At 45.8% G+C, this 26167-nt stretch overlaps 2 protein-coding genes across 5 annotated transcripts in view; both read left to right on the forward strand.

Moving 5' to 3' along the window:
• Nucleotides 1-9004, forward strand: part of WDR89 (WD repeat domain 89) — a 127327-nt gene extending 118323 nt beyond the window's left edge. For 2 of the 3 annotated variants that reach the window (XR_011384834.1, XR_011384835.1), the window contains 2 exons: nucleotides 1783-1907; nucleotides 4321-4669. The gene's annotated coding sequence lies outside the window, so the exon portion shown is untranslated. Of the gene's footprint in view, nucleotides 1-1782; nucleotides 1908-4320; nucleotides 4670-7152 lie in introns of those variants that run through there. The other variant, XR_011384836.1, reaches the window with a different exon arrangement.
• Nucleotides 8735-26167, forward strand: part of PPP2R5E (protein phosphatase 2 regulatory subunit B'epsilon) — a 178066-nt gene continuing 160633 nt past the window's right edge. Inside the window, exons 1-2 of one of the 2 annotated variants that reach the window (XM_070065058.1) lie at nucleotides 8735-9288; nucleotides 11430-11593. In XM_070065058.1, coding sequence (XP_069921159.1) covers nucleotides 11437-11593 — 157 coding nt within the window. In that variant the 5' untranslated portion in view covers nucleotides 8735-9288; nucleotides 11430-11436. The remainder of the gene's footprint in view (nucleotides 9289-11429; nucleotides 11594-26167) is intronic. The other variant, XM_070065059.1, reaches the window with a different exon arrangement.

Genomic DNA, 26167 nt, shown 5'->3' on the forward strand with positions numbered 1-26167 from the left:
TCTGATGTGTTATTGGATTCAGTTGGCCATACTTTCAGATGTGTTGTTGGATTTGATTGGCTAAATTTTTTTCATGGATTTTTGCATCTGTTCATCAGGGAAATTGGTCTGTAGTTCTCTTCCTCTGTTGCATCTTTTTCAGGTTTAGGAATTAAGGTGATGCTGGATTTGTAGAAAGAATTTGGGAGGATTCCTTCCCTTTTAATTCTTTTGAATAACTTGAGAAGATTTGGAGTTAGTTCTTCCTTAAACGTATTGTAGGGTTCAGCAGTAAAGTCATCCAGTCCTGGGCTTTTCTTTGTGGGGAGGGTCTTTATTACTGATTCAACTTCCATCTTGGTTATGGGTCTATTTAGGTTTTCTGTGTCTTCATGGATCAATTTAGGTATGTCCAGGAATCTATCCATTTCTTCTAGGTTTTCCAGTTTCTTGCCGTATAGCTCTTCGTAGTAATTTCTAATGATTTTCTTTATTTTTGTGGTGTTTGTTGTTACAGTTCCCTTTTCATCTCCAGTTTTATTTATTTATTTATTTTTTTGACAGGCAGAGTGGACAGAGAGAGAGAGAGAGAGACAGAGAGAAAGGTCTTCCTTTGCTGTTGGTTCACCCTCCAATGGTCGCCACGGCCGGCGCGCTGTGGCCGGCGCATTGCGCTGATCCAATAGCAGGAGCCAGGTACTTATCCTGGTCTCCCATGGGGTGCAGGGCCCAAGGACTTGGGCCATCCTCCACTACACTCCCTGGCTACAGCAGAGAGCTGGCCTGGAAGAGGGGCAACCGGGACAGAATCCGGCGCCCCAACTGGAACTAGAACCCGGTGTGCTGGTGCCGCAAGGCGGAGGATTAGCCTAGTGAGCCGCGGCACTGGCCCATCTCCAGTTTTATTGATTTGGGTCTTCTCTCTCCTTTTTCTGTTTAATTGGGCCAATGGTGTCAATTTTGTTTATTTTCCCAAAAACCAGCTCTTGTTTGCTAATCTTTTGCGTTGTTTTTTGGGGATTCAATTTTGTTGATTTCTTCTCTAATTTTAATTATTTCTTTTCTCCTACTAGCTTTGGGTTTGGTTTGCTGTTGTTTTTCTAGATCCTTGAGTTGCATTGATAGCTCATTTATTTGGTGCCTTTCCAATTTCTTGATGTAGGTGCCAATTGCTATAAACTTTCCTCTTAACACTGCTTTTGCTGTATCCCATAAGTTCCTTTATGCTGTGTCATTGTCTTCATTTGTTTCCAGAAATTTTTTGATTTCTCTCTTGATTTCTTCTACTATCCACTGTTCATTCAGGAGCATGTTATTCTGTCTCCATGTGTTTGTTATGTCCTAGTGATTCCTGATTTGCTCATTCCTGGCTTCATTCCACTGTGGTCTGAGAATTTGCTTGATATGATTTTGATTTTTTTGAATTTTCTAGGACTTCCTTTATGGCCTAGCATCTGATCAATCCTAGAGAAAGTTCCATGAACTGCTGAGAAGAATGTGTATTCTGCAACTGTGGGATGAAAAGTAGATATCTGTTAGTTCCATTTGGTCTATAGTGTTGATTAAATCTGCTGTTTCCCTGTTGATTTTCTGTCTGGTTGATCTGTCCATTTCTGAAAGTGGGCTATTGAAGTCCCCCATTACTATTGTATTTGAGTCTGTGTCTCCTTTTAGATCCCTTAACTTTTTTTTAAATAGCCAGGTGCCCTGTAATTAGGTGCATATATGTTTATAAAAGTTACATCTTCCTGTTGAATTGATTCCTTAATCATTACATGTGCCTTTCTTTGTCTCTTTTAACAGTTTTTGTGTTAAATTCTATTTTGTCTGATATTCGGATGGCTACACCAGCTCTCCCCACGGACCACACAAAGGATCTGTGCAGTCCTCCGCGTAAGCTCAGATTCCCCAGCAGTGTCCCTCACCAGGTAAGCAGGGAGCCCTGAGCTGTGGAGCCTCCCACAGTGACTGCCCAGAGTCCCAGCCACACCATGAGTCCACCCACGCAGTCGCAGCATTTTCACAGCCTGAGCACGGAGCCCCCGTCTGTTCTCCCCACCAGACTCAGGAGTCTGCTCTTGGCTACTCGCTGGGCACAGCCACAATCTGGCACAGCTGTTACGTATGTCCAAAATGGTGACTGCTGTCTATCAGCTTGTTACAGGACGCCATTTCAGGGTGACCAGGGGGAGAGAAACGTGCCGCACCTTTGTTTTTTCTCCTCTAGTTTTGCAGGTACGTTATCCCCCACAGGGTTCCAGGCCGGATCCCTCTAGGCTGTTCCTGCAGCTTTTTCGCCAGTGGCTTGGGCTGCTGCAGTCTGGAGTCACCTCACTCTCCAACGCTGGTGCAGAGGCTCTCAGCTGCTGGGGTCCTGAGTGTGCTGACCTTAGTATTTTAAGAGAATACAGTAAAAATAACCTATTGAAAAGCAGCAACAGTGACTTCTGTTCATGCTAGGCAGGTCACTGCTCTGTTCTTTTGTAATGTGCCTGAATTCTAGAGGGACGTATATAAGGATAATTTTTAACACTCACTGGGTGAGGGGCCGGCCTGTGGCATAGTGGGCTAAGCCTCCACCTGCAGTGCCAGCATCTTATATGGGTGCTGATTCCTGTCCCAGCTGCTTTTCTTCCCATGTAGCTCTCTGCTGATGGCCTGGGAAAGCAATGGAAGATGGCCCAAGTGCTTGAGCCCCTGCACCCATGTGGGAGACACAGATGGAGTTCCACACTCCCAGCTTCAGCTTGTCCCAGCTCCAGCCATTTGAGGAGTAAACCAGCAGATGGAAGACCTCTCTCTCTCTCTTTCTCTTTCTCTCTCTGCCTCTGCTTCTCTCTGTGTGTGACTTTCAAATGAATCAATAAGTCTTAAAAAAAAAAAAAGCAAATATTGGAGAAACACAGCAGATCCCTCTGAGTCATGTACCCCAGCCCTCTGGGATGGGGGGAGGGGATGGAAGGCAAGAGGGAGGCAGCTTCTTGGAGGGAGGGAGGGTGTGGTCCTCCATGGAAACAGAGGATGAATGGGAAGCAGATACTCATCCCACCAGTGCCAGACCATTAGCAAGGGCAGAGCTACACCTGGAAAATGCAGCCTCAGTCCTGGTTAGAGAAGTTACAGTGAGGGAGAGTGACAGGGAAGTTTAGAGCAAAAACAATTTAACAAATAATGTAAATTCAAAACAAAGATAAAGCTCTGAAATGATACTAAGTCAAATAACCAGAGTTTTTTTTTAAGGAATAATTTATTTATTTGAAAGAGTTACAGAGAGAGAGAGAGAGAGAGAGAGAGAGAGAGAGAGGTCTTCCATCTGCTGGTTCACTCCTCAAATGGTGGCAATGGCCAGAGCTGAGCCGACCCAAAGCCAGGAGCCAGGAGCTTCTTCCAGGACTCCCACGTGGGGGCAGGAGCCCAAGCACTTGGGCCATACTCTGCTGCTTTCCCAGGCCATAGCAGAGAGCTGGATGGGAAGTGGAGCAGCCGGGACTCGAACCAGTGCCCATATGGGATGCTGGCGCCGCAGGCCAGGGCTTTAACCCACTGCACCACAGCGCTGGCCCATTTTGTTTTTTACTTGCAGAAGTATATGGATGTTATAAAATGCAAATCCCTAGTCCTGCTAATGAATGCTCCCACACACATTCTGTAATTGAGCGTGCTCATGGATGAACGGCCTGCCTCTGGTTCCCTGCTCCTCGTCTTCCTTCCACCACAATACAATCTGCAGGGGGAACAAAATAAAGAAAATTGCCTTTTTTTTTTTTTAAGATTTGTGTATTTGAAATACAGAGTTACAGAGAGAGGTACAGACATCCTGAGGTCTTCCATCTGCTGCATCACTCCCCAAATGGCTGCAACAGCTGGAGCTGAGCGGATCCAAAGCCAGGAGCCAGGACTTTCATCCAGGTCTCCCACGCACTTGGGCCATCCTCTGCTGCCTTCTCAGGCAAATTAGCAGGGAGCTGGATTGGAAATGGAGCAGTCAGGATGCCAACTGGCAACCATGAGTGACGCCAGCGCTGCAGGCTGGGGCAGTAACCTGCTGTGCCATATTGCTGGCCCCAGAAAATTTCTTAAAGAAAAGTTTCTATATGGATAAAGAATAGTCACAGTAAGAAAATGCATAATTGTGGTAATGGGCAGTATCTACTGAGCAGGGAGCGTATGTTAGTCACTGTAGTAAATAAGACAATCATTTCAATCTTGTAACTCTCCTGTGAGTTGGGATTTTGATTCTGCTTACTTGCAAGTGAGAAAACCAAGGCTGGGAGGGATGAATGATTTGCCCCCGTTCTGGCTAAGGCCTTGATTTCAGAATCTGCATTCTTAAAATTCTAGGTACCGGGCCGCCGGTGCTGTGGTACAGCGGATTAAAGCCCCAGCCTGCAGCCTTGGCATCCCATATGGGTGCTGGTTCGAGTCCCAGTTGCTCCACTTCCGATCTAGCTCTCTGCTATGGCCTGGGAAAGCAGCAGAAGATGGCCCAAGTCCTTGGGCTCCTGCCCCACTTGCGAGAACCAGAAGAAGCTCCTGGCTCCTGGCTTCGGATCGGCACAGCTCTGGCCGTTGCGGCCCTCCGGGGAGTGAACCAACGATGGAAGACCTCTCTCTTTCTCTCTCTCTCTGTCTGCCTCTGCCTCTCTGTAACTCTGGCTTTCAAATAAAATAAATAAATATTTTTAAAAAATTCTAGGCGTGGCTTTCACTTTTCGTTAATTATTTGACTATTTTTTAATTTAAGCACCATGATTTCTTGTGGCGCATTATTTTATATTTGGTACTGTGGGCAATAAAGCACACTCGAAGCTGGCTTTCTTTTTTTTTTTTTTAATTTAATTATTTTTTGACAGGTAGAGTTATAGACAGTGAGAGAGAGAGACAGAGAGAAAGGTCTTCCTTTGGTTGGCTCACTCCTCAAACGGTCGTCACGGCCGGCGCTGCGCCAGTCTGAAGCCAGGAGCCAGGTGCTTCCTCCTGGTCTTCGATGTGGGTTCAGGGGCCCAAGCACTTGGGCTATCCTCCACTGCCTTCCATGGCCACAGCAGAGAGCTGGACTGGAAGAGGAGCAACTGGGACTGGAACCCAGGCCCATATGGGATGCCGACGCCACAGGCCGAGGATTAACCAAGTGAGCCATGGCGCTGGCCCTGAAGCTGGCTTTCTCTCCCTGTTTTTTCTCCAACTGTCCTACCCCATCTGCAACACAAGGCCTCTCTTCCTGCTCTGGTCCATCAGGGACATCGGACTCTGACTCTGGATGGAGCAAACTTCCTCTGATAGTCATTTCTGGATTGCAGCTGACCCTGGCAAATAAATCTCAAGCAACAACTATGCACATTGATCATTTGAAAATCTGCAAGAAAATGCCAATCCATGAAGCACATCTGCAAATGTAACTGCAATATTTAAATTGTGACCCAGGAAAATGTCTCTGCTGAGGGTGTTTCCTGGTGGATGTGGTTCAAAGAAATCTGACACCCTTGTCTACACTGGCTGTGTGTGTCCTCCTTTTACGGGAGCTCTTGTTTTAGGCTTTCTCACAGCTCTTCCCCTGGTCCAGCCTCAGCTCATGTACCCTCATCCCACACCCACTGGATTGGGCCAGTCTTCCTCCGATGAAGATCTATCAGCATAGGTCTTTTCCTTCTCTGGTTACTGGTTGAGAATTGCATTGGTGCTGCTTCTGCTTATTATCTTAGCCCTTCTTAAGTTCACCAGTGAGCTGTCGTTCGAGTCTTCCAGGCTCATCACATGGCCAGCCTGCCAGTAGATCCGCGATAAGCTCGACTTTGATATCTGGGAAGTGTATGCTTTCATCTGATATCCATGAACTGTGTTTTGTCACTTGTGTTTGGCCTCCCGGTTGGCTGTTGATGTATTTCTTTCCTTATTATCTGGAGTAGCAGTCCAGCTTTTTTGATAATGCTTTCCCTTTGGTCTATTTTTTTGGGACAAATTCTTCCAAATATATTTGTTCTTAAAGGGTATACAGGTGCTCCTGTCCTTAGCTTGTTACAGTTAGTATACACAGGGTGAAGTTCATTGTTGATAATGGACGCGCATCTACATTTCAAATTGTTCTCCTGATAGTTTTATTGTTTTCCTAATGAGAATTTGGTTGATAAGGTTGCCATTTGAATTTTGAAAGTGATTGTCAAAGATGTGACACCTGGGACCCTGCAGTGCCAGCATCCCTTATGGGCGCCAGTTTGAGTCCCGACTGCTCCACTTCCGATCCAGCTCTCTGCTATGGCCTGGGAAAGCAGTAGAAGATGGCCCAAGTCCTTGGGCTCCTGGACCCATATGGGAGACCCAGAGGAAGCCCCTGGCTCCTGGCTTCAGATCAGCTCAGCTCTGCTATTACGGCCAACTGGGGAGTGATAGAAGACATTTCTCTCTGCCTCTCCTCTCTCTGTGTAACTCTTTCAGATAAATAAATAATTTTTTTTTTTTAAAGATGTGATACTCAAAGAGCCGGTTCTGTCATTTGCTTGCTGTTCTCCTGTGGCTTCTTTGCAGAGGATTCTTACACAACCATTTGTTCTGCGAGAGTCGAATTAAATCTAGATAATGTAGTCAGAAAGCCTGTTTCACTGAATGTAGTAATGTTTCAACACGTTGACCGGTGCCAACTCCTGGGAATGGGAAGAGGACATCTCTGTGTTGCACGAGGGCATGGGACTACACCACGGACTGAGTGCCGGGCCCTCCATCGTGGATAGAACATATTAGTTGAGGTTAATGCCTTTCTTTTTACATTAGAATCAGGCATAAGTAGATGTCTGAATGTTTTCTTCTGCATCCCCAATGGGCTGGCTTGCACTATCTTTGGAGTATACACACTCCTGGGAGGCACTGTCCTTCTGCAGAAATTACGAGTCCAGAGAACAGTTTCTCACGTAAGCAAGGATGTTTCCCTTGAAAAAAGGCCTGCTCATTTCAGTTGCTCAGCCATTTTTATCAAAAATGCAATGACTTTGAAATGAATTGTCTTTAGAGAGATCCATAATTTGCAAGCAAAATCTCCACTCTACAAAATGTGAAATGTTCTAAGCAACAGCTGTGAGCATTTCAAACGTGCACTATTTCTTAACGGTTCAACTGTTGCCAAGGGAAATTGAGTTGGCTTGAAAATCTTCCTTGGGTTTAAGTCTGCATTTTTATCCTGAGATGCAGGAACCAGTTCTGCTTGGCTGGGACACTGAACTTTCATGAAGACTGTACGGGAAGCGGAGACCCGAAATGGAAGTTTGTTGAAGGCAGAACTAGTCCCGTATTCCAGTCTTCAGGGCGTAGTGGTAATGAACTTGCTCAGAGTCAAAACCAACAGGAGTGATACCAGCGCAGCAGCCAATCACCTGAAGTCAGCAGGGGGAGCCTGCTTCATGGAAGTCATCTTCCCGTTCCGCATTCCCAAGGCAGGGATATTTTTATCTTTCATGGCACAAAATAATTATTTATTTATTTTTCACCTAAGAGCCATTTCTGGCAGTGTACACGGAAATCGGCACTACCTGAGAGCTAAAGAACAGAATCGAGAACACAAATGCGTTTTGTTGGTTGTCAGTTGTACTCATGGTAAATACTTTTATTTTAATACAGTCCCGACTCCCTAACTGTGTGGATATCATGATGTGCTGCCGAGGGGGAAACCTAGGTTACAGAACGACACAGATTATCAGAAATTAAATAAATAAACACAAAAAACCAAACCCACTGGGAAGACGTACACTAAGATGAGCGATATGAATAATGCTTATTTTTTTAAGTGCTCCCCCCCCCAATTATGCAAGTTTTGAACAAATGCTACTCTGACGTTCGTGATTCACATTAAAACTTTCTTCCCTGAAAAGATGTGTGTAGCGTGCATTCGAATAGACAGAGAAGCCAAGAACATTCGCTGGCGACGCTCCACTTGGCCTAGGGCTCGCCGAGGGTGCGGACTCGTCTCGAAACAGCTCGTCACTCGTCCTAGACAGAGTGAGGGGACGTCTGCGTGAACTCTCCGGGGTCCGGCGCGAACACCTCGCACGCTCCCACGGCCCGCCCGAGCGCCGAGGCCGGCAGGGGCTTCCGGGAGTGGACTGACGTCGAGGGAAAAGGACGGCGGGCGACGGGGCGCTCGGCCCGGGCCCGGGGTCGGATGTCGGAGCCAGGCCTCCCGCCCGGAGCGGCTGCGGGGTGGCACCGCGGGCTCCCAGGGACCCCCGTGCAGCGGCGCACAGGTGCGGGAGCCGGCTCTCCCGTCTACGCAGCGCGGGGTCCCGTCCTGAGCCGGCCTCGCTAGTCGCTGAGGGCTGCGAGATCGAGGCTCAGGGGGGCTGCCCCGCCCTTGCTCTGGGAATCCTGAGGGAAGACGACCGCCGCCCAAAGCCTCCGCACGGCGCGCACGCCCAGCCCGCGGCGCTGCCGGCCGCACGCCTCCCGGGTTCTTTAAAGCGCTCCTGTTCGGCCTAGCGGAGGCAGCGACCGCCACCGCGAGCCCGCACCCGGCCGCCCGGCGGAAGCGGCAGCGGCGCGGCCGGAGATCGCGGCTGCATCCGGGTCCCTCAGGCCTCGGCCCAATCCTCGACCTCCGCTCTTCCCACCCCTCCTGTTTCTCCGCCCCCTCCCGCCGCCAATCCCCGATCAGCTCTCAGCCTAACATGCTGGCAGGGGAGTGAAGGCGGATCCCGGCCAATGAGGCCTCGCTTCCCGTTTGAAGTCTCCAGTGGGCGGGCGCCGGAGGCGGGCGCTGCTGGTCAGAAGGTTCGGTTGAGCGTGTGCCATGGACTCAGCCGCCCGGTGATATTGACAATAGGAGAGAGAAAGGGGCATTGACGGGGACCCACCGCGGGTAGCGAACGGCGGCTCTGGCAGCGGCGGCTCCAGCTCCAGCGGCTCCTCCTCTTTCTCCTGCCTCCTCCGCCGGCTGCCGCTGCGGATTCAGTCTTCCTCCCTCCCTTCCCCCCTCCCCACGTCGCCGCCGCCGCCGCCGCCGCCGCCGGGTCCGGGGCTACGAGCAGAGGCGCCGCCCGCCGGGAATGTGAACGCGGAGCCTCAGGCGGAGCCGCTACGGAGTCGGGTGCCGATTTGATGGGACGGGCCCGCGGGGGAGGATCGTGAGGCCGCCGCCGCCGCGCTGAGGTTCAGGTCCGGCCGTGAGGCCTAGAGGCGCCGCCGCCGCCGCCGCCGCGGAGCCGGAGGGACGCCGCACCGGACCGCCGTCGCCCCGGGCTCCCCGCCGCTGCCCGCCCGGACCCCGCCCGCACGCCCGCCCCCTGGAAACCACACGTCGTCTTCGGATTCCTCCCCAGAAGCTTCAAGGTAACTTGGTCCCTGCAGCCCCGCGCGGCTCGCCGGCTTCCCCTTCCTCCTGGACGGTCCTCCCGGGGGGCACCCCGCAGGGCTCCGGGCCGCAGAAGGCCCGGCCGGGGCCGGCCAGGGGTGCGGTGGGGTGGGGTGCGCCGGAGCCCCGCGCGTCCCACTTGTCTGATTGACCTGCGGATGCCTCGCTCCCGGCGCCTCCTCCCCCTCTTCCTCCTCCTCCTGGCCTCGGGGGCGTTTTCTCGTCCGGGCAGGGCAGGGGCAGTAAGGGGGCTTGGGGCAGCGGGCAGGACGCCGTAGCCGCCTGGCTGCTCCGGGGCTTGGGATGCGTGGGGTGGGAGCGAAGGGATTTCGGGCTGCAAGTACCCCCTCCCCGTCTCCCTCTCCCCGCTCTCCCCTTCGGATTACCCTGAGCCTTGGAAATGCCCCGTGCCCGCTGTTAGAGGATAATAGGGCTTCGGGCGTCCTGGCCCAGGGCGAAACCTGTTTCCCAGGGCTTTGGCGGACTCGCTGCTGCCGAACGTTCAGTCCTGCAATGCTTTAGGGTTGAGATCTCTGACGTTTTATTCTGGGCCGCGAGCATAAGGGGCGAATGGTTTTTTTTTGGGGGGGGGGGAGCATTGCAACCCGTAGTCCTCTTTAGAGGTGGGAATGGAGAATAAAGACGAGATAGAAGGAGTGATGGAAGCAAGATTTACCGGAATCTTGCGCTGTTGGGTTACAGTAAAATCTAAGTAATTCCAATGTAATACCTGATGAGAAAATCGGCCCTAAATAGGCAGCAAACAGAGGTGATGTGGAGCTGCTTGCTGCTGCAGTCATTGTATTTTAAAGTCATCTTTTCGTTTTCTATAGTCATTCGTAGTGTGCAATTACATTTTAAAGATCTGCCACATATTTTATGCTAAACTAGGCAGATGAAAAGAAAAACACCTTTTTTCTTAAAAAAAAAGAGAGAGAGAACCAAAGAAGACTTAAAGTTCCAAACCTCCACATCATTTTTTTAGGTGTTATTTTTACTTTGTCAGAATCTGTGTACATAATCAGGTTAACTTTTAATTCCTACATGTTCAGGAAGAGCCCCTCTCACTCTTCAGAAGTTTAAAAACACTTGCGTTGTGTGTTAGGTGAGTAATTGCGTTCCAGCCCCCCACCCCCACCCCGTGGGTGATTTCTGTCTCAGTGTGCCGTGAACCCTGCGTGGAGCCTCAGTACCATAGAGACGATGGCCTCTGTATAGGTAGTGAATGAAATTGAACTTCATGCTTGGCACTTTTAGGAAACAGCTTTCATTTGAGGGGGTTCAAGAATGCCAAAGAACTATCTAGCCCTATCGGTTTGATGGAATTACAATTGGTGTTTGACAGTGAACTTCAGGGTCTAAACCTCTGGGGAACTCAACTTGGTTGTCTGAAGTAGGCTGTGGAGTTACGTTTTCAGTTCAGCTCTGGTGCTTGATTTCATCATAGGTTCCTTTATTAAGCTTTAATAACTTTAGGTGACTTCATTACAAAGAAGACTTCTTTGAAATGATTTTAATTATGCCTTTTATGTGTTCTGTTTAATCTAGCCTGTCCTCATTTGCAGTGTGGTGCTTTATCATAGCTAGCACAGCACATTGCTTTAAAAGTCGTGCTTAGAGTGTCATCGTGATTGTGAATTTCACCTTGCTCTGATACCCTGGTGTGGATTGTTGGAGACCAAAAAGGATTCTAGCTCCAGAGCCCATTCATAATATTAAATACCTTGGGAAAAATGGATCAGTGGACGTTTTCCAGCGGCAGAACCACTCCAGAATTACTTCCAGAGACTCGAGATGAGAAGAGCTGTGCAATTAGGAAGTAGGCAGACGGCACAGAGTTCTCCAAGTCCACATAAGCATCCACGATGCTTACAGCAGAGTGGTGTGGTGTTAGATTTAGGGTATTGCCTGCATGATAGTTGCATCTTTTTTTTTTCCACCAAATTCTCATATTTTACCACTGACATAGGACTTCTGTTAACTGACTTCGTTTGCTTTCTTGTTGAGCACATATTTTACCACTGACATAGGACTTAGTTTCATGAATATTATATATGGAAGCACTGTCATTTCTGTAACTCTGCTTGGGCACTTGCTGATGACACCTCTTTCTCTTCAGTAGGGATATGTCCTCAGCACCAACTACTCCTCCATCAGTGGATAAAGTAGACGGATTTTCTCGGAAGTCCGTCAGAAAAGCGAGACAGAAGAGGTCGCAAAGTTCCTCACAGTTTAGGTCTCAAGGCAAGCCTATTGAGCTAACACCTCTGCCGCTGCTCAAAGGTAAGGCTCCTGACAAGGTGATGCAGTTTGCAAGGGATCTGTCTGTATCTGTGTATAATTTCATTTTCGTAGAGTTTCGTATCTGTTAAGATTCTGTTGCACATTGGAGGGATGGGAGGCAGCAAACACATTGAAGTTGCTGGTAGGTGATCAGGTAACGCTCACCTTTTAAGGGGCTCAGTTTAATCTAAAGAGCTGTAGACAAGGAAAAGAAATGTATTGTCTGGGAGCCTGCTCACGTTGATGAGTAGAAAGCTTACAGGTGTCTGCGCCTGGTTTTCATGTTTCTTCTGTTGACCTTTAGGTGAATCCAGCAGGTACAAGGACAACTATAAACTGTGCTGTGTTGGTCAGAGAGAAGACTTTTGTAGTGAAGGAGATAAATACAGCTAACTTACATGTAGAGAAGTGTTTGGCGACTTTAGTTTTTAAAAATCAAGAAAAAAAAGAGTTTGTAATAGATGATATTCATTCTTGCCTTTGGGTAGTACAAAATAGAGAAGATGCATGATGGTCATACTTGCTTAATACTTTTTTCTTCGGAATGGGTGAAGAAGTTTTTAATGTGAGCACTGTTTTTTCTAAATTAGATCTTTTTAGAATCTAGTGTACAGATACTTTTTTTCCCTTTTAATTTTAAGTTCATCTGCTTGCTTCCTCTTTCTGGGGAGAAATTGTTTGAAATGTATCCAAACCTAACTGTTATAGTGTAGAAGCTGTCAGAATTCCCTCTAAGGATGGAGTTGTGTCTGCGGAATGCTTCCAGTGGGAAGACAGGAAACAACGCCACAGTGGACGCCAGTGGCTCAGAGGAAATGAGACAACTTGCTTTACTTCATTAATACACTTTTTTTTTTCTGTAACACTGTGTGAAGTCAGATTTTAAAAGACAACTGGAATGTACCTGGAAAAAACTCCTGAAAACTTAGCTTAGGACATTTCAAGCTGCTATTTTTTTCCTTTTTTTAAAAAAAGGGAGGGAGATTCATAAATAGGATTCCAGTGTGGAGACTTGAAGTCAGTGGAAACTAAATACTGACTACCATAAAGGTGATGGATCTACCAGGTAGGAAGGATGAACTCTTAAGTTTCAAGGAAGAAAATTTTGGCTGAACATTTTCCGGCTCAACATGAAAATAGTTTGTATGAGCCTTTGGAAGAAAAATGAGGAGGAATTGTGAGGCTAAAATTCATGGTGCTTTGACAAATACAAATTTGGGAGAGAATACTGGGTTTTTAGTGATGCGTTTAATCTCAGGTAGACACGTAATAGCTGCTAAGCATCTGTGTCCGGCAGAACTTTATTTTGAGGAAACAGATTAAGCTTTTTCATGATTCGAAGGAATTTTAAAACTTTTATTAAAAGTAATTTCTTGGGACTATGGTAAACACTTAGAGTGTAACTAGTCAGTCATAGGATATTGACATACAGGTAGGAAAGAGGTGTAAAGAGAACTCGGACACGTATTTTAATGATGTGCTTCCCTTTTCTCACTGCGTCTCACTTTGGTAAAACAGGCATGGCATAAAATGGGCGAGTTCAACCATTCTGCAGTTCAGTGGTATTAAGTGCATTCACAGAGCTCCCCGGCCATCTCCACCTGGTATTGCTAGAGCCTTTTCATCTCCCCCTACAGAAATTCTACCTGTTAAACACCTCCTCCCTCTTCCCCGCAACCACCCAAACCCTGGCAGCCGCCATCCTACCTTTGGTCCGCCCCAGTACCTCCTGTAAGTGGAGTCCTGCCAGTATTTGTCCTTTTGTGACTGGCTTATTTCACTTAGCCTTACGTCTTCAGTGTTCATTTGTGTGGTAGCATGTGTCAGAATTTTTGTCTTTTTAAAGGCTGAATGATGCTTCCTTGTGTGTACCACACATGATGCTTACCCGTTCATCCGTCAGTGGACATTTGGGTTGCTTTTACCTTTTGGCTGTGTAGATAATGCCGCTGTGAGCATGGGTGTACAACATCTGTTTGAGAGCTTGCTTTCATTTTTGGGGGGTGTATACCCCAAAGTGGAATTGCTGGATCTGATATTTGATTTCTTGAGGAATTGCCATAAAGTTTTCCACAGCAGCTGTGTCACTTTTCATTCCATCAGGAATGCACCAGGATTCCAGTTCCTCCAGCATCCTCACAGATCTTTGCTGTTTTTTTTTTTTTTAAATAGCTGTTATAATGGATATGAAGTGGTATTTCATTGTGATTTTCATTTGCATTTGATTAGTGAAGTTCAGCACCTTTTCATGTGCTTATTGGCCATTTGGGTGTCTCTCTTTTTTTTTTTTTTAAGATTTTATTATTTATTTGAAAGAGTTATAGGTAGAGAAAGAGAGAGAGAGGCAGAGATTTTTTTAAATAAGTCTAGTCGTATTTAAAGTTTTCTAGGAACTCTGCTGTCCAGCATTTCTTTTGTGTGTGTGTGTGTGTGTGTTTGTGTGTGTGTGAACTTGTATACTTTGTGAGTGTGGGAGAACTGGAGAGGGCAGTAGGACTAGGTGTACCAAGTAAACCTAATTCCAGAATGACTAAAAGTGATTCTTGTATAATCAACACATTCTGGGTAAATATTCTGGGATGTATTCCATCAGTTAGATTCCCACACTTGTCTATAGAAAGCATAAAGAAGAATAATCAGGCACAGATTTCAGAAATATGTATTTGTTCTTGATTTTTGTGGTGAATATGAAGAGTTTGCTAACTGACATTTGTTTTCCTTATAGTGCATCAGCTTTTGTTTGTGTGTTGCCTCCTTGCTAACTTTAGGAAATAATTTATGGACTATAAAGAAAATACAGGAAGATTTTCTTTTCTAGGTTTCTCTTTGGCATTGCCTTAGGTTTTTCCTAAGTAAATGCATGCCAAAGGATAACAATTTATTTTTTTCTAGTGTTTCTTTGACTAAATTAGAAAGTTTGAGTTAATTTTATTTAAGACACATAATATGCAGTAGAATTTTGTGAGTTATTTAAAAGAACAAAGTAGAAGACTTGTCCTGAAGGACTTAGTTTTAGGGAATTTGACAATGGACATTGCATAAATAACAGAATTATGTAACTCATCTTTTTAATCTAATTTTTGAAAGCTCAGAGCTTAGGAAATTCATTAGTCATTTGTATACATTATCAGAATGTTTATTATAGGCATTGTGATATTTGATTGGCAGACTTAGGCATACCACGTCAATCTATGCATTTTGACAGGACGTTCATGTTTAGAACTAGAACATAGAGTAAAGGGAAAGAAAAGGAAAGTGTCTGTTTTGTCCTTTTTCTGATAGGTGGGTGGCATTTTGAAATTTGTGTCAGTGTTATTTCTGTGAAAGCAACACCAGCATGTGCTTCTTTGTAGACAGACAGCGAGTGGCCCAGCTTTTTTTCAGCTAGATGTATGAAATTATGTGGTTGAACTTTGTAGATAAAGACTTTTGAATTGTTTCTGGCTGTGTGTACTTCTGAAAGGGTTTTTGGAAGAACCCTAAAATTTTTGAATCTGACTCTTACTCATAGAAAACCTGGTAGAAGTTTAGTGTTCTATGATTACACTTGATCTTAGCCAAAAGGCTGAGAAGCAATTTTTTTTTTAAAGATTTTTAAGATTTATTTTATTTATTTGAAAGACAGTTACAGAGAGAGAGAGAGAGAGAGACAGAGGTTTTGCATTCCCTGGTTTGCTCCTCAGATGGTTGCAACGGCTGGAGCTGAGCTGATCTGAAGCCAGGAGCTTCTTCTGGGTCTCCCACCTGGGTCAGGGGCCCAAGGACTTGGGCCATCCTTTGCTGCTTTCCCAGATGCATTAGCAAAGAGCTGGATGGGAAGTGGAGCAGCCTGGACTCTAACCGGCGCCCAAATGGGATGTCTGTGTTGCAAGTGGAGGATTAACCTGCTACACCCCAGCGTCGGCCCCTGTTTCCTGGCTTTTATTCCAGGTTTTTGCTCCTGCATAACTTAAGATTTCAAAGCAAGGACAAAAGTAAAGTGCAGTAATGGGAGCAGGATGTATTTAAATGTGAGTACCCATTCAGGCATGAGTGCAGGCAGCCCTACTGAGAGAAAGAGAAGGCCACCCTCCCAACCCCTCCCCAGAGTAGGGGTTCCCTCTATTGGTAGGGGCCTGCCCTAATTGACTATACAAACAGGGTGGAGTTGGGGTACAGTTTGGTGCCCATGTTGTTCTCTGGGAAAGTTTTAGGGACATCTCCATGTAGAGCTCAGTGTATGTTGTTCTTGGCATCCTGCTCTTTGTCCAGTAGCAGGCTCAGTGCATCATGGGAAAGTGAGTGTGCTAGATTGGCACGTGACGGGGTGGAGTTAGGGTTCAGGGCCACAGACAGAAACTACAGAAAATCTCCCAGCTCATTTAGTTCTTGTCCGACTTCTTGCCCATCCTATATTATTATGTGTGTGAGAAGAAAATATCTGGATGCTTTCTTTGTACTTGCATAGTAGGATGTGAGGCAAGCTTTACAGTTATTGAGGTACATCGGTGAGTAACGACAGTCAGACTAAACACTTAAGCAACACATGCACACTCACTTCCGTTAATAATGATTAGTGGTAGTGGTAGTGGCAGTGGTTGGTAGTGGTAGTGGTAGTGCTTGGTAGTGCTAGTGCTTGGTAGTGGTAGTGGCAGTGGTTGGTAGTGGTGGTGGTTGGTAGTGGTGGTGGTTGGTAGTGGTTGGTAGTGGCTTTGGTTGGTAGTGGTAGTGGTAGTGGTTGGTAGTGGTAGTGACAGTGGTTGGTAGTGGTAGTGGTTGGTAGTGGTAGTGGCAGTGGTTGGTAGTGCTAGTGGTAGTGGCAGTGGTTGGTAGTGGCAGTGGTTGGTAGTGGTAGTGGTAGTGGTAGTGGCAGTGGTTGGTAGTGGTAGTGACAGTGGTTGGTAGTGGTAGTGGTTGGTAGTGGTAGTGGCAGTGGTTGGTAGGTAGTGGCAGTGGTTGGTAGTGGTAGTGGTAGTGGTTGGTAGTGGTAGTGGCAGTGGTTGGTAGTGGTTGGTAGTGGCAGTGGTTGGTAGTGGCAGTGGTTGGTAGTGGTAGTGGTTGGCAGTGGTAGTGGTTGGTAGTGGCAGTGGCAGTGGTTGGTAGTGGTAGTGGTTGGTAGGTAGTGGTTGGTAGTGGTAGTGGTAGTGGTTGGTAGGTAGTGGTTGGTAGTGGTAGTGGTAGTGGTTGGTAGGTAGTGGTTGGTAGTGGTAGTGGTAGTGGCAGTGGTTGGTAGTGGTAGTGGTAGTGGTTGGTAGTGGTTGGTAGTGGTAGTGGGTGGTAGTGGTAGTGGCAGTGGTTGGTAGGTAGTGGCAGTGGTTGGTAGGTAGTGGTTGGTAGTGGCAGTGGTTGGTAGTGGTAGTGGTAGTGGCAGTGGTTGGTAGGTAGTGGCAGTGGTTGGTAGTGGTAGTGGCAGTAGTTGGTAGTGATAGTGGCAATGGTTGGTAGTGGCAGTGGTTGGTAGTGGTAGTGGGTGGTAGTGGTAGTGGTTGGTAGTGATAGTGGCAGTGGTTGGTAGTGGTTGGTAGTGGTAGTGGGTGGTAGTGGTTGGTAGTGGTTGGTAGTGGCAGTGGTTGGTAGTGGTAGTGGGTGGTAGTGGCAGTGGTTGGTAGTGGTAGTGGCAGTGGTTGGTAGTGGTTGGTAGTGGTAGTGGGTGGTAGTGGCAGTGGCAGGGGTAGTACCTCCTTAGGTGATGATTTATGTTCCCTCCCTACCCCGCCCTCCCATGCCTGATTTCCCTCTTTCTTTGACTTAAATGATTCAGTTTCAAGGGAATGATTCAATTTGCATGAAATATTTTTGAAAAAGACTACCTCTTTGAAGATGCTGTTGCAGTAAAAGTGATCATTATTGCTAGCCTCACAATTCATTGTATGTTTCTGAGGCATTTTGTGGGTAGTTTGGACATTCACTGTTTAACTTTCCAATTACTGTGATGACTGGAGGCAGGCACCATGTAGCAGAAAGAAACTTTTTTTAAGACTTACTTATTTGAAAGGCAGAGGGAGAGAGAGAGAGGAGAAAGAAGTTTTGCATCCTCTGGTTCACTCCCTAAATGGCCCCAATAGCTGAGATTGGGCCAGGCTGAAGCTCGGAGCCAGGAGCGTCTTCCGGGTCTCCCACCTGGGTAAAGGGGCCCAAGTACTTGAGCCATCCTCTGATGCTTTCCCTGAGCAGCTGGGATTTGAATCCATGCCCATATGGGATACCAGTGTTGCAGGCGGTGGCTTAACCTACTATGCCACAATGCTGGCCCTCAGAAAGAAGCTCTTTTCAACATTTTATCATTATTTTAAAAAATGTATAAGATTAAGATTCATCTTACATTTTTACTTTTTAGGTTGAAAGTTTATAAGAACTTGACAGATTACAATTTTGACCTAGTTTTTTTGCCTTTCTAATGATTGGGTGGGACAGTTCTTGTCTTTTGTCTGTTTCTGCTTTGTGTAGTTTAAGATAGGAATATGGTGTGCTAATGCTGTAAAGTGCATTTATAAGAATAATCTCTTAGAACATGATGTCCTTTCTCTCTTTCTCTTAAGATTTTATTTTATTTATTTAAGAGAGTCACAGAGAGATGGAGAAAAGAGAGAGAGGTCTTCTATCCACTGCTTCACTCCCCAGATGGCCACATCAGCTGGGGCTGGTCCAGGCGAAGCTAGGAGTCAGGAGCTTTCTCTGGGTCTCCTCCACCTTTCTCTGGGTGCAGGGGCCCAAGCACCTGGCCATCCTCCTGATGCATTTCCCAGGTGCATTACAAGGAGCCGGGTCGGAAGTGGAGTAGCCAGTATTGAACTGGCACCCATATGGGATGCTGGCAGTGGCTAAACCTGCTATGCCATGATGCCAGCCCCTCTTTTTTTAAAGTTTATTTTATTTACTTGAAAGGTAGAGTGACAGAGAGGGGAAAATGAGAGAGAGGTCTTCATCCCTCCGCTGGTTCACTCCTTATATGCTTGCAACAGCCAGGTCTGGCCAGGCTGAAGCCAGGAGCCAGGAGCTTCTTCCTGGTCTCTCAATGTGGATGCAGGGACCCAAGGACTTGGGCCGTCTTCCACTGCATTCCCAGGCTCATTAGCAGGAAGTTGGATCAGCAGTGGAACATCCAGGACATGAACCGGTGCCCATATGGGATGCTGGTGTCACAGGCCGTGGCTTAACCTACTATACCACAGTGCCGGGCCCCCAAAGGTGTTTTTGACTCAAAATAAGGTTAAGAACTGTTGATCGAGTTTGTCCCTTGGTTAATGATGGATGTGTTTTAAGCATCTAGATTGTGGTGTGTACGTGTGTGTGTATGGTTGGTTTTAAAAATAACTAATCTGCTTTTGAACTGGGAGAACATTTGTAAGTCGGTGGTAAAAAGTTCAGTTTTTGCAACCTTTGAAAGTGTGTAGTAATATTTTTCTTTTGAGAAAGAAATTATAAGATCTTGCATAACACCATGTGCCAAACTACATTATTCTCATGTGTGAGACATTATACTCACTTGTAGCAAGGAGGTGTTTCATTCACTGGTAGGCAAGGATTTTTTTTATATGTTCTGATAATTTTTTCTGTAGCATAGCACAAAGTCCCATACAGTCTTATGTGGGCCAAAAGAAATGGAGAATCTAAGTATTCCTGACTTACTGCATCTACCCCTGTGATAGTTGGATAATTAGAGGTTGAGGATCCGTTATCCACAATGCGTGGCCCGGGAGTGTTTCAGGTTTTGGATCTTTTTGGACTTGGAGACACTTGCACATAGTGAAACATCTTGGCAGTGGGACCTGAGTCTGAACACAGAGTCCACTTGTGTCTCCTCTATGCCCCGCACACAGTGATTCACACAGTGATTTTAGTGAGGCTGTGTCCTGTCCCGACAGGTCTGAGGTGGAATCTTCTCCTTTTCTGTGGAGTCATGTTGGCACTCAAGTTTCACGTTTTGGGGCGGTTCAGATTCTGGGTTTTTGGATTAGGGATGCTCAGCCTTCATTTAGTTCTCCACCCAGGGTTCATGGTTTTCTGCTTGGGACAATGTGTGTCATGGGTGGGCTTCAGGGTTCTAAGACCCTTCTAAAATTATGTGTAAAGTTTCCGTGTGCCTTTTTCTTTGAAGGAGAGAATTCATTGTTGTCATCAGATTGTCAAAGATTCAACCCTTCCGTTCCAGTTCTCTTCTCAGAGATGAGAGCTCTTGCTGTAGACTCAGATGGGGGGTGAGTGTGTGTTAGCTGTTGCACATGCATGCCCACGCTGCATTAACCCTCGCCAGGCAACACCGTAAACACAGTGGTGGGCCTGTCCAACATGTAGCCGAGACACGGCATATGAACACTGAAGGACCAAATGAGTGTTCCCGTAAGGTGAGGTGGCCTCTTCTACTGAGAGCTTGCTACTCCTAATTCTGGATCATTCTTCAGAACTGAGCTCAGGGGGCCTCCTTGGGGTCTTCCCTAATGATTTTTTTTTTAAGATTTATTTATTTATTTGAAAGTCAGAGTTACACAGAGAGAGAAGGAGTGGCAGAGAGGAGAGAGGGAGAGAGGTCTTCCATCCTCTGGTTCACTCCCCTAATTGGCTGCAAGGCTGGAGCTGTGCCAATCTGAAGCCAAGAGCCAGGAGCTTCCTCTGGGTCTCTCATGCAGGTGCAGGGGCCCAAGGACTTGGGCCATCTTCTACTGCTTTCCCAGGCCATTGCAGAGAGCTGGATCGGAAGTGGAGCAGCCAGGACTACCTTGGTTAATGATGGATGTGGCTTTACCCGTTATGCCACAGTGCCAGCTCCCCTAATGACTTTTAAAAGTAGTCTGTGAAGTTTCTGTCACGCCGCTGTTTCTTGTAATCTGAGTTGTTTTGTCTTTGTTCACTTGTGTGTTATCCGTCTCCTTTTCCCCATTAAAATATAATCTTCACTGTGGAAGCCTTGTTCTCTTTATCTCCAGGGTCTCAGTCTATGTCTGGTACATAGTTGGCATTCAATAAATATTTTTTCTTCTTTAAAGATTTATTTTACTTATTTGAAAGTCAGACACAGAGGAGAGGCAGAGAGAGAGAGAGGTCTTCCATCCTCTGGTTCACTTCCTAATTGGCTGCAACAGCCGGAGCTGCACCAATCCAAAGCCAGGAGCTAGGTGCTTCCTCTGGGGCTTCCCATGTGGGTGCAGGAGCCCAAGGTCTTGGGCCATCTTCTACTGCTCTCCCAGGCCATAGCAGAGAGCTGGATTGGAAGTGTAGCTGCTGGGATTTGAACTGATGCCACATGGGATGCTGGGACTGCAGACGGCGGCTTTTACCCGCTACATCACAGCGCTGTCCCCTTTGTTTTTTAGTAAACTAATGAACATTATTAGTTGAAATTTAGGTTGATTTAGTTGATTAATAAGTAATAGAAGTATAGGCATTTATTTTTCTTGCTAAAAATATAAAATTTTCCCCTTAAAATACAAATTATACACATTTTATTTTAACTTGTAACTTACACAAAATGATAAATTTGTTTAATAAAAAGCTTTTTAAAAGGATCAAATTGCCAAGCGTTCACGTGAAATCCTGAGTGGCTTTATGCTGTGAGAGTCCTGTGTGTTTCAGATTTAAAAGAGGAGTGGAGGTTTGTGGAAAGAGGATGGAATGCATTTGATATAAGCCAAGCCAAGAGCAGTTCCCTATACCTTGGGGATTCATCACCTCTGTTTTACAAAGTAAAGATGTTAAGTACAGTGAAATCTTGATGTTTCTTTTGGTGTTTGGGGACTGATTATAGGCTAATCTGATCACTAGACTTTATGTAGTTTAAAAGAGAATAGCATATCTGAATATTATAAAGAACTTAAGAGCAGGGGTTTATGGTCAGATTTTCTCTCATTTATAAACTTTATAACACTGTTGGCTTCAAAAAGATAAAAATTCTCGGTATTTAAAAAAGACTTAAGATAGTTCTTTGTAAATGATGATACCCTCTTACTGCTTAAAAATTATTTTCTACCTTTTGTATTTGAAGACTTTTTGCAAACAGATATAGTATCTTATTTTTATGTTACTATGGAATCAAGCATATAATGAACATCTTAATTAATAGAATAATTTTTTTAAGATTTATTTTATTTACTTGAAAGAGTTATGGAAAGGTAGAGAGCAGGTGAGCGAGTGAGAGAGGTCTGCTGGTTTGCTTCCCAAATGGCCGTAATGGCCAGAGCTGAGCCAGTCCAAAGGCAGGAGCCAGGGACTTTTTCCGGGTCTCCCACATGGGTGCAGGGGCCCAAGCACTTGGGCCATCTTCCACTGCTTTCCCAGGCATATCAACAGGGAGCTGGATAGGAAGTGGAGCAGCTGGGACTCGAACTGATGCCCATATGGGATGCCGGCACTGCAGGCCGGGTCTTTAACCCACTGCACCACAGCACCAGTCCCTAGAATAATTTTTGTGTTCATTACCTAGTGAGACAGGTGACCTGTCTCAGCTAAGCATGTAGGTCCTGGGGTCAAGCCTGTGACACTGTGGGTTAAGCTGCCACACCATCATCTCACATCAGAGCGTTTGGGATTGGGTCCCACCCCTGCTGCTGGTTCAGATTTCTACTGTGTGCACCTTAGGAGGCAGTGGGTGATGGCCCAGTCCTTGGGTCCCTGGATGGAATTCCCAGACTGGCTGCTGTGAGCATTTGGGGAGTGAACCAGTGGATGGATGGAAGAGTGTCTCTCTCTCTCTCTCTGTCATTCTTTTTTTTTTTTAATTTTATTTATTTTATTTTTTTTTAACTTTTATTTAGTAAATATAAATTTCCAAAGTAAAGTTTATGGATTACAATGGCTCCCCCCCCCATAACTTCCTTCCTACCCGCACCCCTCCCGCCTCCCGCTCCCTCTCCCTCTCCCATTCCATTCACATCAAGATTCATTTTCAATTATCTTTATATACAGAAGATCGATTTAGTATATATTAAGTAAAGATTTCATCAGTTTGCACCCACACAGAACATAAAGTGTAAGATACTGTTTGAGTACTAGTTATAGCATTAATTCACAATGAACAACACATTAAGGACAGATCCCACATGAGAAGTAAGTACACAGTAACTCCTGTTGTTGACTTAACAATTTGACACTCTTGTTTATGGTGTCAAAAATCTCCCTAGGCTCTAATCATGAGTTGCCAAGGCTATGGAAGCCTTTTGAGTTCGCTGACTTCGATCTTATTTAGACAAGGTTATGGTCAAAGTGGAAGTTGTTTCCTCCCTTCAGAGAAAGGTACCTCCTTCTTTGATGACCCGTTCTTTCCACTGGGATCTCACTTGCAGAGATCTTTCATTTAGTTGTTGTTGTTGTTTTTTTTTTTTTTTTTTTTGCCACAGTGTCTTGGCTTTCCATGTCTAAAATACTCTCATGGGCTCTTCAGCCAGATCTGAATGCCTTAAGGGCTGATTTTGTATCATTCTGCTTTTCAAATAAATAAGGATAAAAAAAGGATAAGGAAAGCTCATTGTTTTGGGGAAAATGTGTAAACCCTGAGATGGCAGGTATTTTGGTTTGAATTCTGCATCCACTGCTCAAAACCATGTGAATTCTAAGCCTCAGTTTTATCTGAAACATTGGCAAGTACTAGAGCCTACCTCATAGCATCAGATTAAATACATAATGCAGGTAAAGCATTCAGCTTGGCGCTGGGTATGTTGTAGGAGTCCAAGAATTAGCTACTGCAATGATGGGAAAAATTTCATTGTGGGCTATGGTTACTGGTGTTTTTCAGTTGATTTTTATTCCCTTAATACATTACATGGATTATTTCCACTTAAGGAAGAAGAATATGGAGTGTGTAGAACTGTGAAAATTAGGCTCTGATTTGACTCTTGGAAAGGAGAACTAGATAAGAAGCAATCTCCGCATTACTGTTTAGTTAATGCCACTTTCAGACCAACTTCTCATTTCAGGAATGAGCACCTAAGGCTAATGTAATTATTTTCAAGGGAAATTCCGCTTGTGGAATAACCAGGTAAAATTACTGTTAAAATTATTTTGGAAGTTGTCCATTAGAGTAGAATCTCCAAACTTTTTTTGAAATGGCTTAAGTCTGTCAGTAAATACAATTCTAGCATTCCCCTTATATTTGTGCTATTATGCAAATATGTAAGTGTGTTAAAATACACAAACACATAATTTTTTCAAAGATTGATTTATTTGAAAGGCAGAGTGAGAGAGGGAGAGCTAGTGAGCAAGAGAGGCCTTGTGTCCACTGGTTCACTCCTTGAATGCCCATGTAAGCCAGGAGTGGACTAGGTGAGCGCTAGAAGCCCAGAACTCCATCTGGGTTTCCCACATGGATGGCAGGGGCCAAGTTCTTGAACCGTCATCTGGTGCCTTCCCAGATGTGTTACCAGGAAGCTGGGTTGGAAGCAAAGAAGCCAGGGACTTAAACTAGCACTCCAGTATGGGAAGTGGGCATCCTGAGCGGCGGCTGAACCTGTTGTGCCATAATGCTTGCCTTGCCACAAACACAGCAATTTTTAAAAATATGATACTGAAAAATAAAATATGAGAATACTTCAAAACGTCTGTGGAAAATGGGATTAAAAAATTAACTAATTAATTAAATAATTAACTAACTTATTTTGGTGCAGATTGTTTTTTTGAAATCTGTGCATGTATGAGGTCATCATAAGTTCATGGAAAATGCATATTATGAAAAAACTATGCATGGGCTGGTGCCGTGGCTCGCTTGGTTAATCCTCCACCTGCGGCGCCAGCATCCCATATGGACGCCACATTCTGTCCTGGTTGCCCCTCTTCCAGGCCAGCTCTCTGCTGTGGCCCAGAGGGCAGTGGAGGATGGTTCAAGTGCTTGGGCCCTGCACCCCATGGGAGACCAGGAGAAGCACCTGGCACCTGGCTTCTGATCAGTGCAGCACTGGCCATAGTGTCCATTAGGGGAGTGAACCAATGGAAGGAAGACCTTTCTCTCTCTCTCTCTCTCACTGTCTGACTGTATCAGTCAAATAAAAAAAAAGAAAAAACTATGCATGGATTTCAAAAAGTCTTTGCACCAAAATAAATTTATGTGGGTGGGTGTTTGGTGCAGCTGCTGCGATGCTGCTTTAGACTCCCACTTCCCATATTGGAGTGCGGGTCCTAGTCCCAGCTTCATTGTCTTTTTTTTTTTTTTTTTTTTTTTTTAAAGATTTACTTATTTACTTGAAAGTCAGAAAGTCAGAGTTACACAGAGAGAGAGAGAAAGGTCTTCCATCCGATGGTTCACTTCTCAATTGGCCGAAACGGCTGGAGCTGCGCTGATCCGAAGGCAGGAGCCAGGTGCTTCTCCTGGTCTCCCATGCAGGTGCAGGGCCCAAGCACTTGGGCCATCCTCCACTGCACTCCCTGGCCACAGCAGAGAGCTGGCCTGGAAGAGGGGCAACCGGGACTGAATCCGGCACCCTGACCGGGACTAGAACCCGGTGTGCCAGCACCGCAAGGCAGAGGATTAGCTTAGTGAGCCACGGCACGGGCCGGAGATGCAGTGATTTTTAACAGCCTTATCTCGGCTGTTGAGGAACAGTGTTTTATTTACTTCGTACTGTTTGTTAACTCTTTACTTAGTATAGAGTTAATCTGACGAGTATAAAATTAACTGAAAATAGATCTTTGTAAAAAATATGAATGGGAATAGGAAAGGGAGGAGGAAGAAAAAAGTGTTCATCAGTCCTCTTTTTTTTTTTTTTTTTTTAATAACATTTGCTTATTTTAAAGAGTTGGAGAGAGAGGGAGGGAGAGAGAGAATGAGAATGAATATCTTCCATCCACTGGTTCACTCTCCAGATGGCTGGAACTGTTGGGGTTGGGCCAGGCTGAAGCCAGATTCTTTCAGATCTCCCTCATGGGTGCAGGGGCCCAAGCATTTGGGCCATCTCTACTGCTTTTCCCAGGCCATTAGCAGGGAGCTGAAATCAGAAGTGGAGTAGCTGGGTCTTCAAACAGTACTCATAGGGGATGCTAGTGTCATAGGCGGCGGCTTTACGCACTGTGCCACAATGCTGGCCCTCATCAGTATTGTTTGAAAAATTAAGTTGGGGGACTGGCACTGTGGCATAGCAGGTAAAGGCCACTGCCTGCAGTGCCAGTATCCCATATGGGTGCCGGTTCGAGTCCCGGCTGCTTCACTTCTAATCCGGCTCTCTGCTGTGGCCTGGGAAAGCAGTGAAAGATGGCCCAAGTCCTTGGGTCCCTGCACTCCCTGTAGGAGGCCTGGAAGAAGCTCCTGGCTCCTGCCTTTGGATCTGTGTAGCTCAGGCCGTTACGGCCAATTGAGGAATGAATCATTGGGTGGAAGACCTCTCTCTCTTTCTCTCTTTCTCTCTGCCTCTCCTTCTCTCTCTTAGTAACTCTGACTTTCAAATAAATAAATAAAAAAAGAAAATTTAAGTTGGATGCAGAGGAGTACTACTGGCAAAATTATGTGTGCTTATAAAATAACATTTTTTTCTGAAACAGCTACAGACCTAGGAGAGGTGAGGCAGGTTGTCTTTGCTGGTAAAAAAATAATTTAGGTCAGCAGTGAAGGAAAAAGAAGTATTGGGGTGCTTCAGAAAATTCATGCAAAAAATAGAAACTTTTTTTTTAAAGATTTAT

The sequence above is a fragment of the Oryctolagus cuniculus genome, chromosome 20, assembly GCF_964237555.1.
Source record: "Oryctolagus cuniculus chromosome 20, mOryCun1.1, whole genome shotgun sequence".
NCBI classification, from domain to species: domain Eukaryota; kingdom Metazoa; phylum Chordata; class Mammalia; order Lagomorpha; family Leporidae; genus Oryctolagus; species Oryctolagus cuniculus.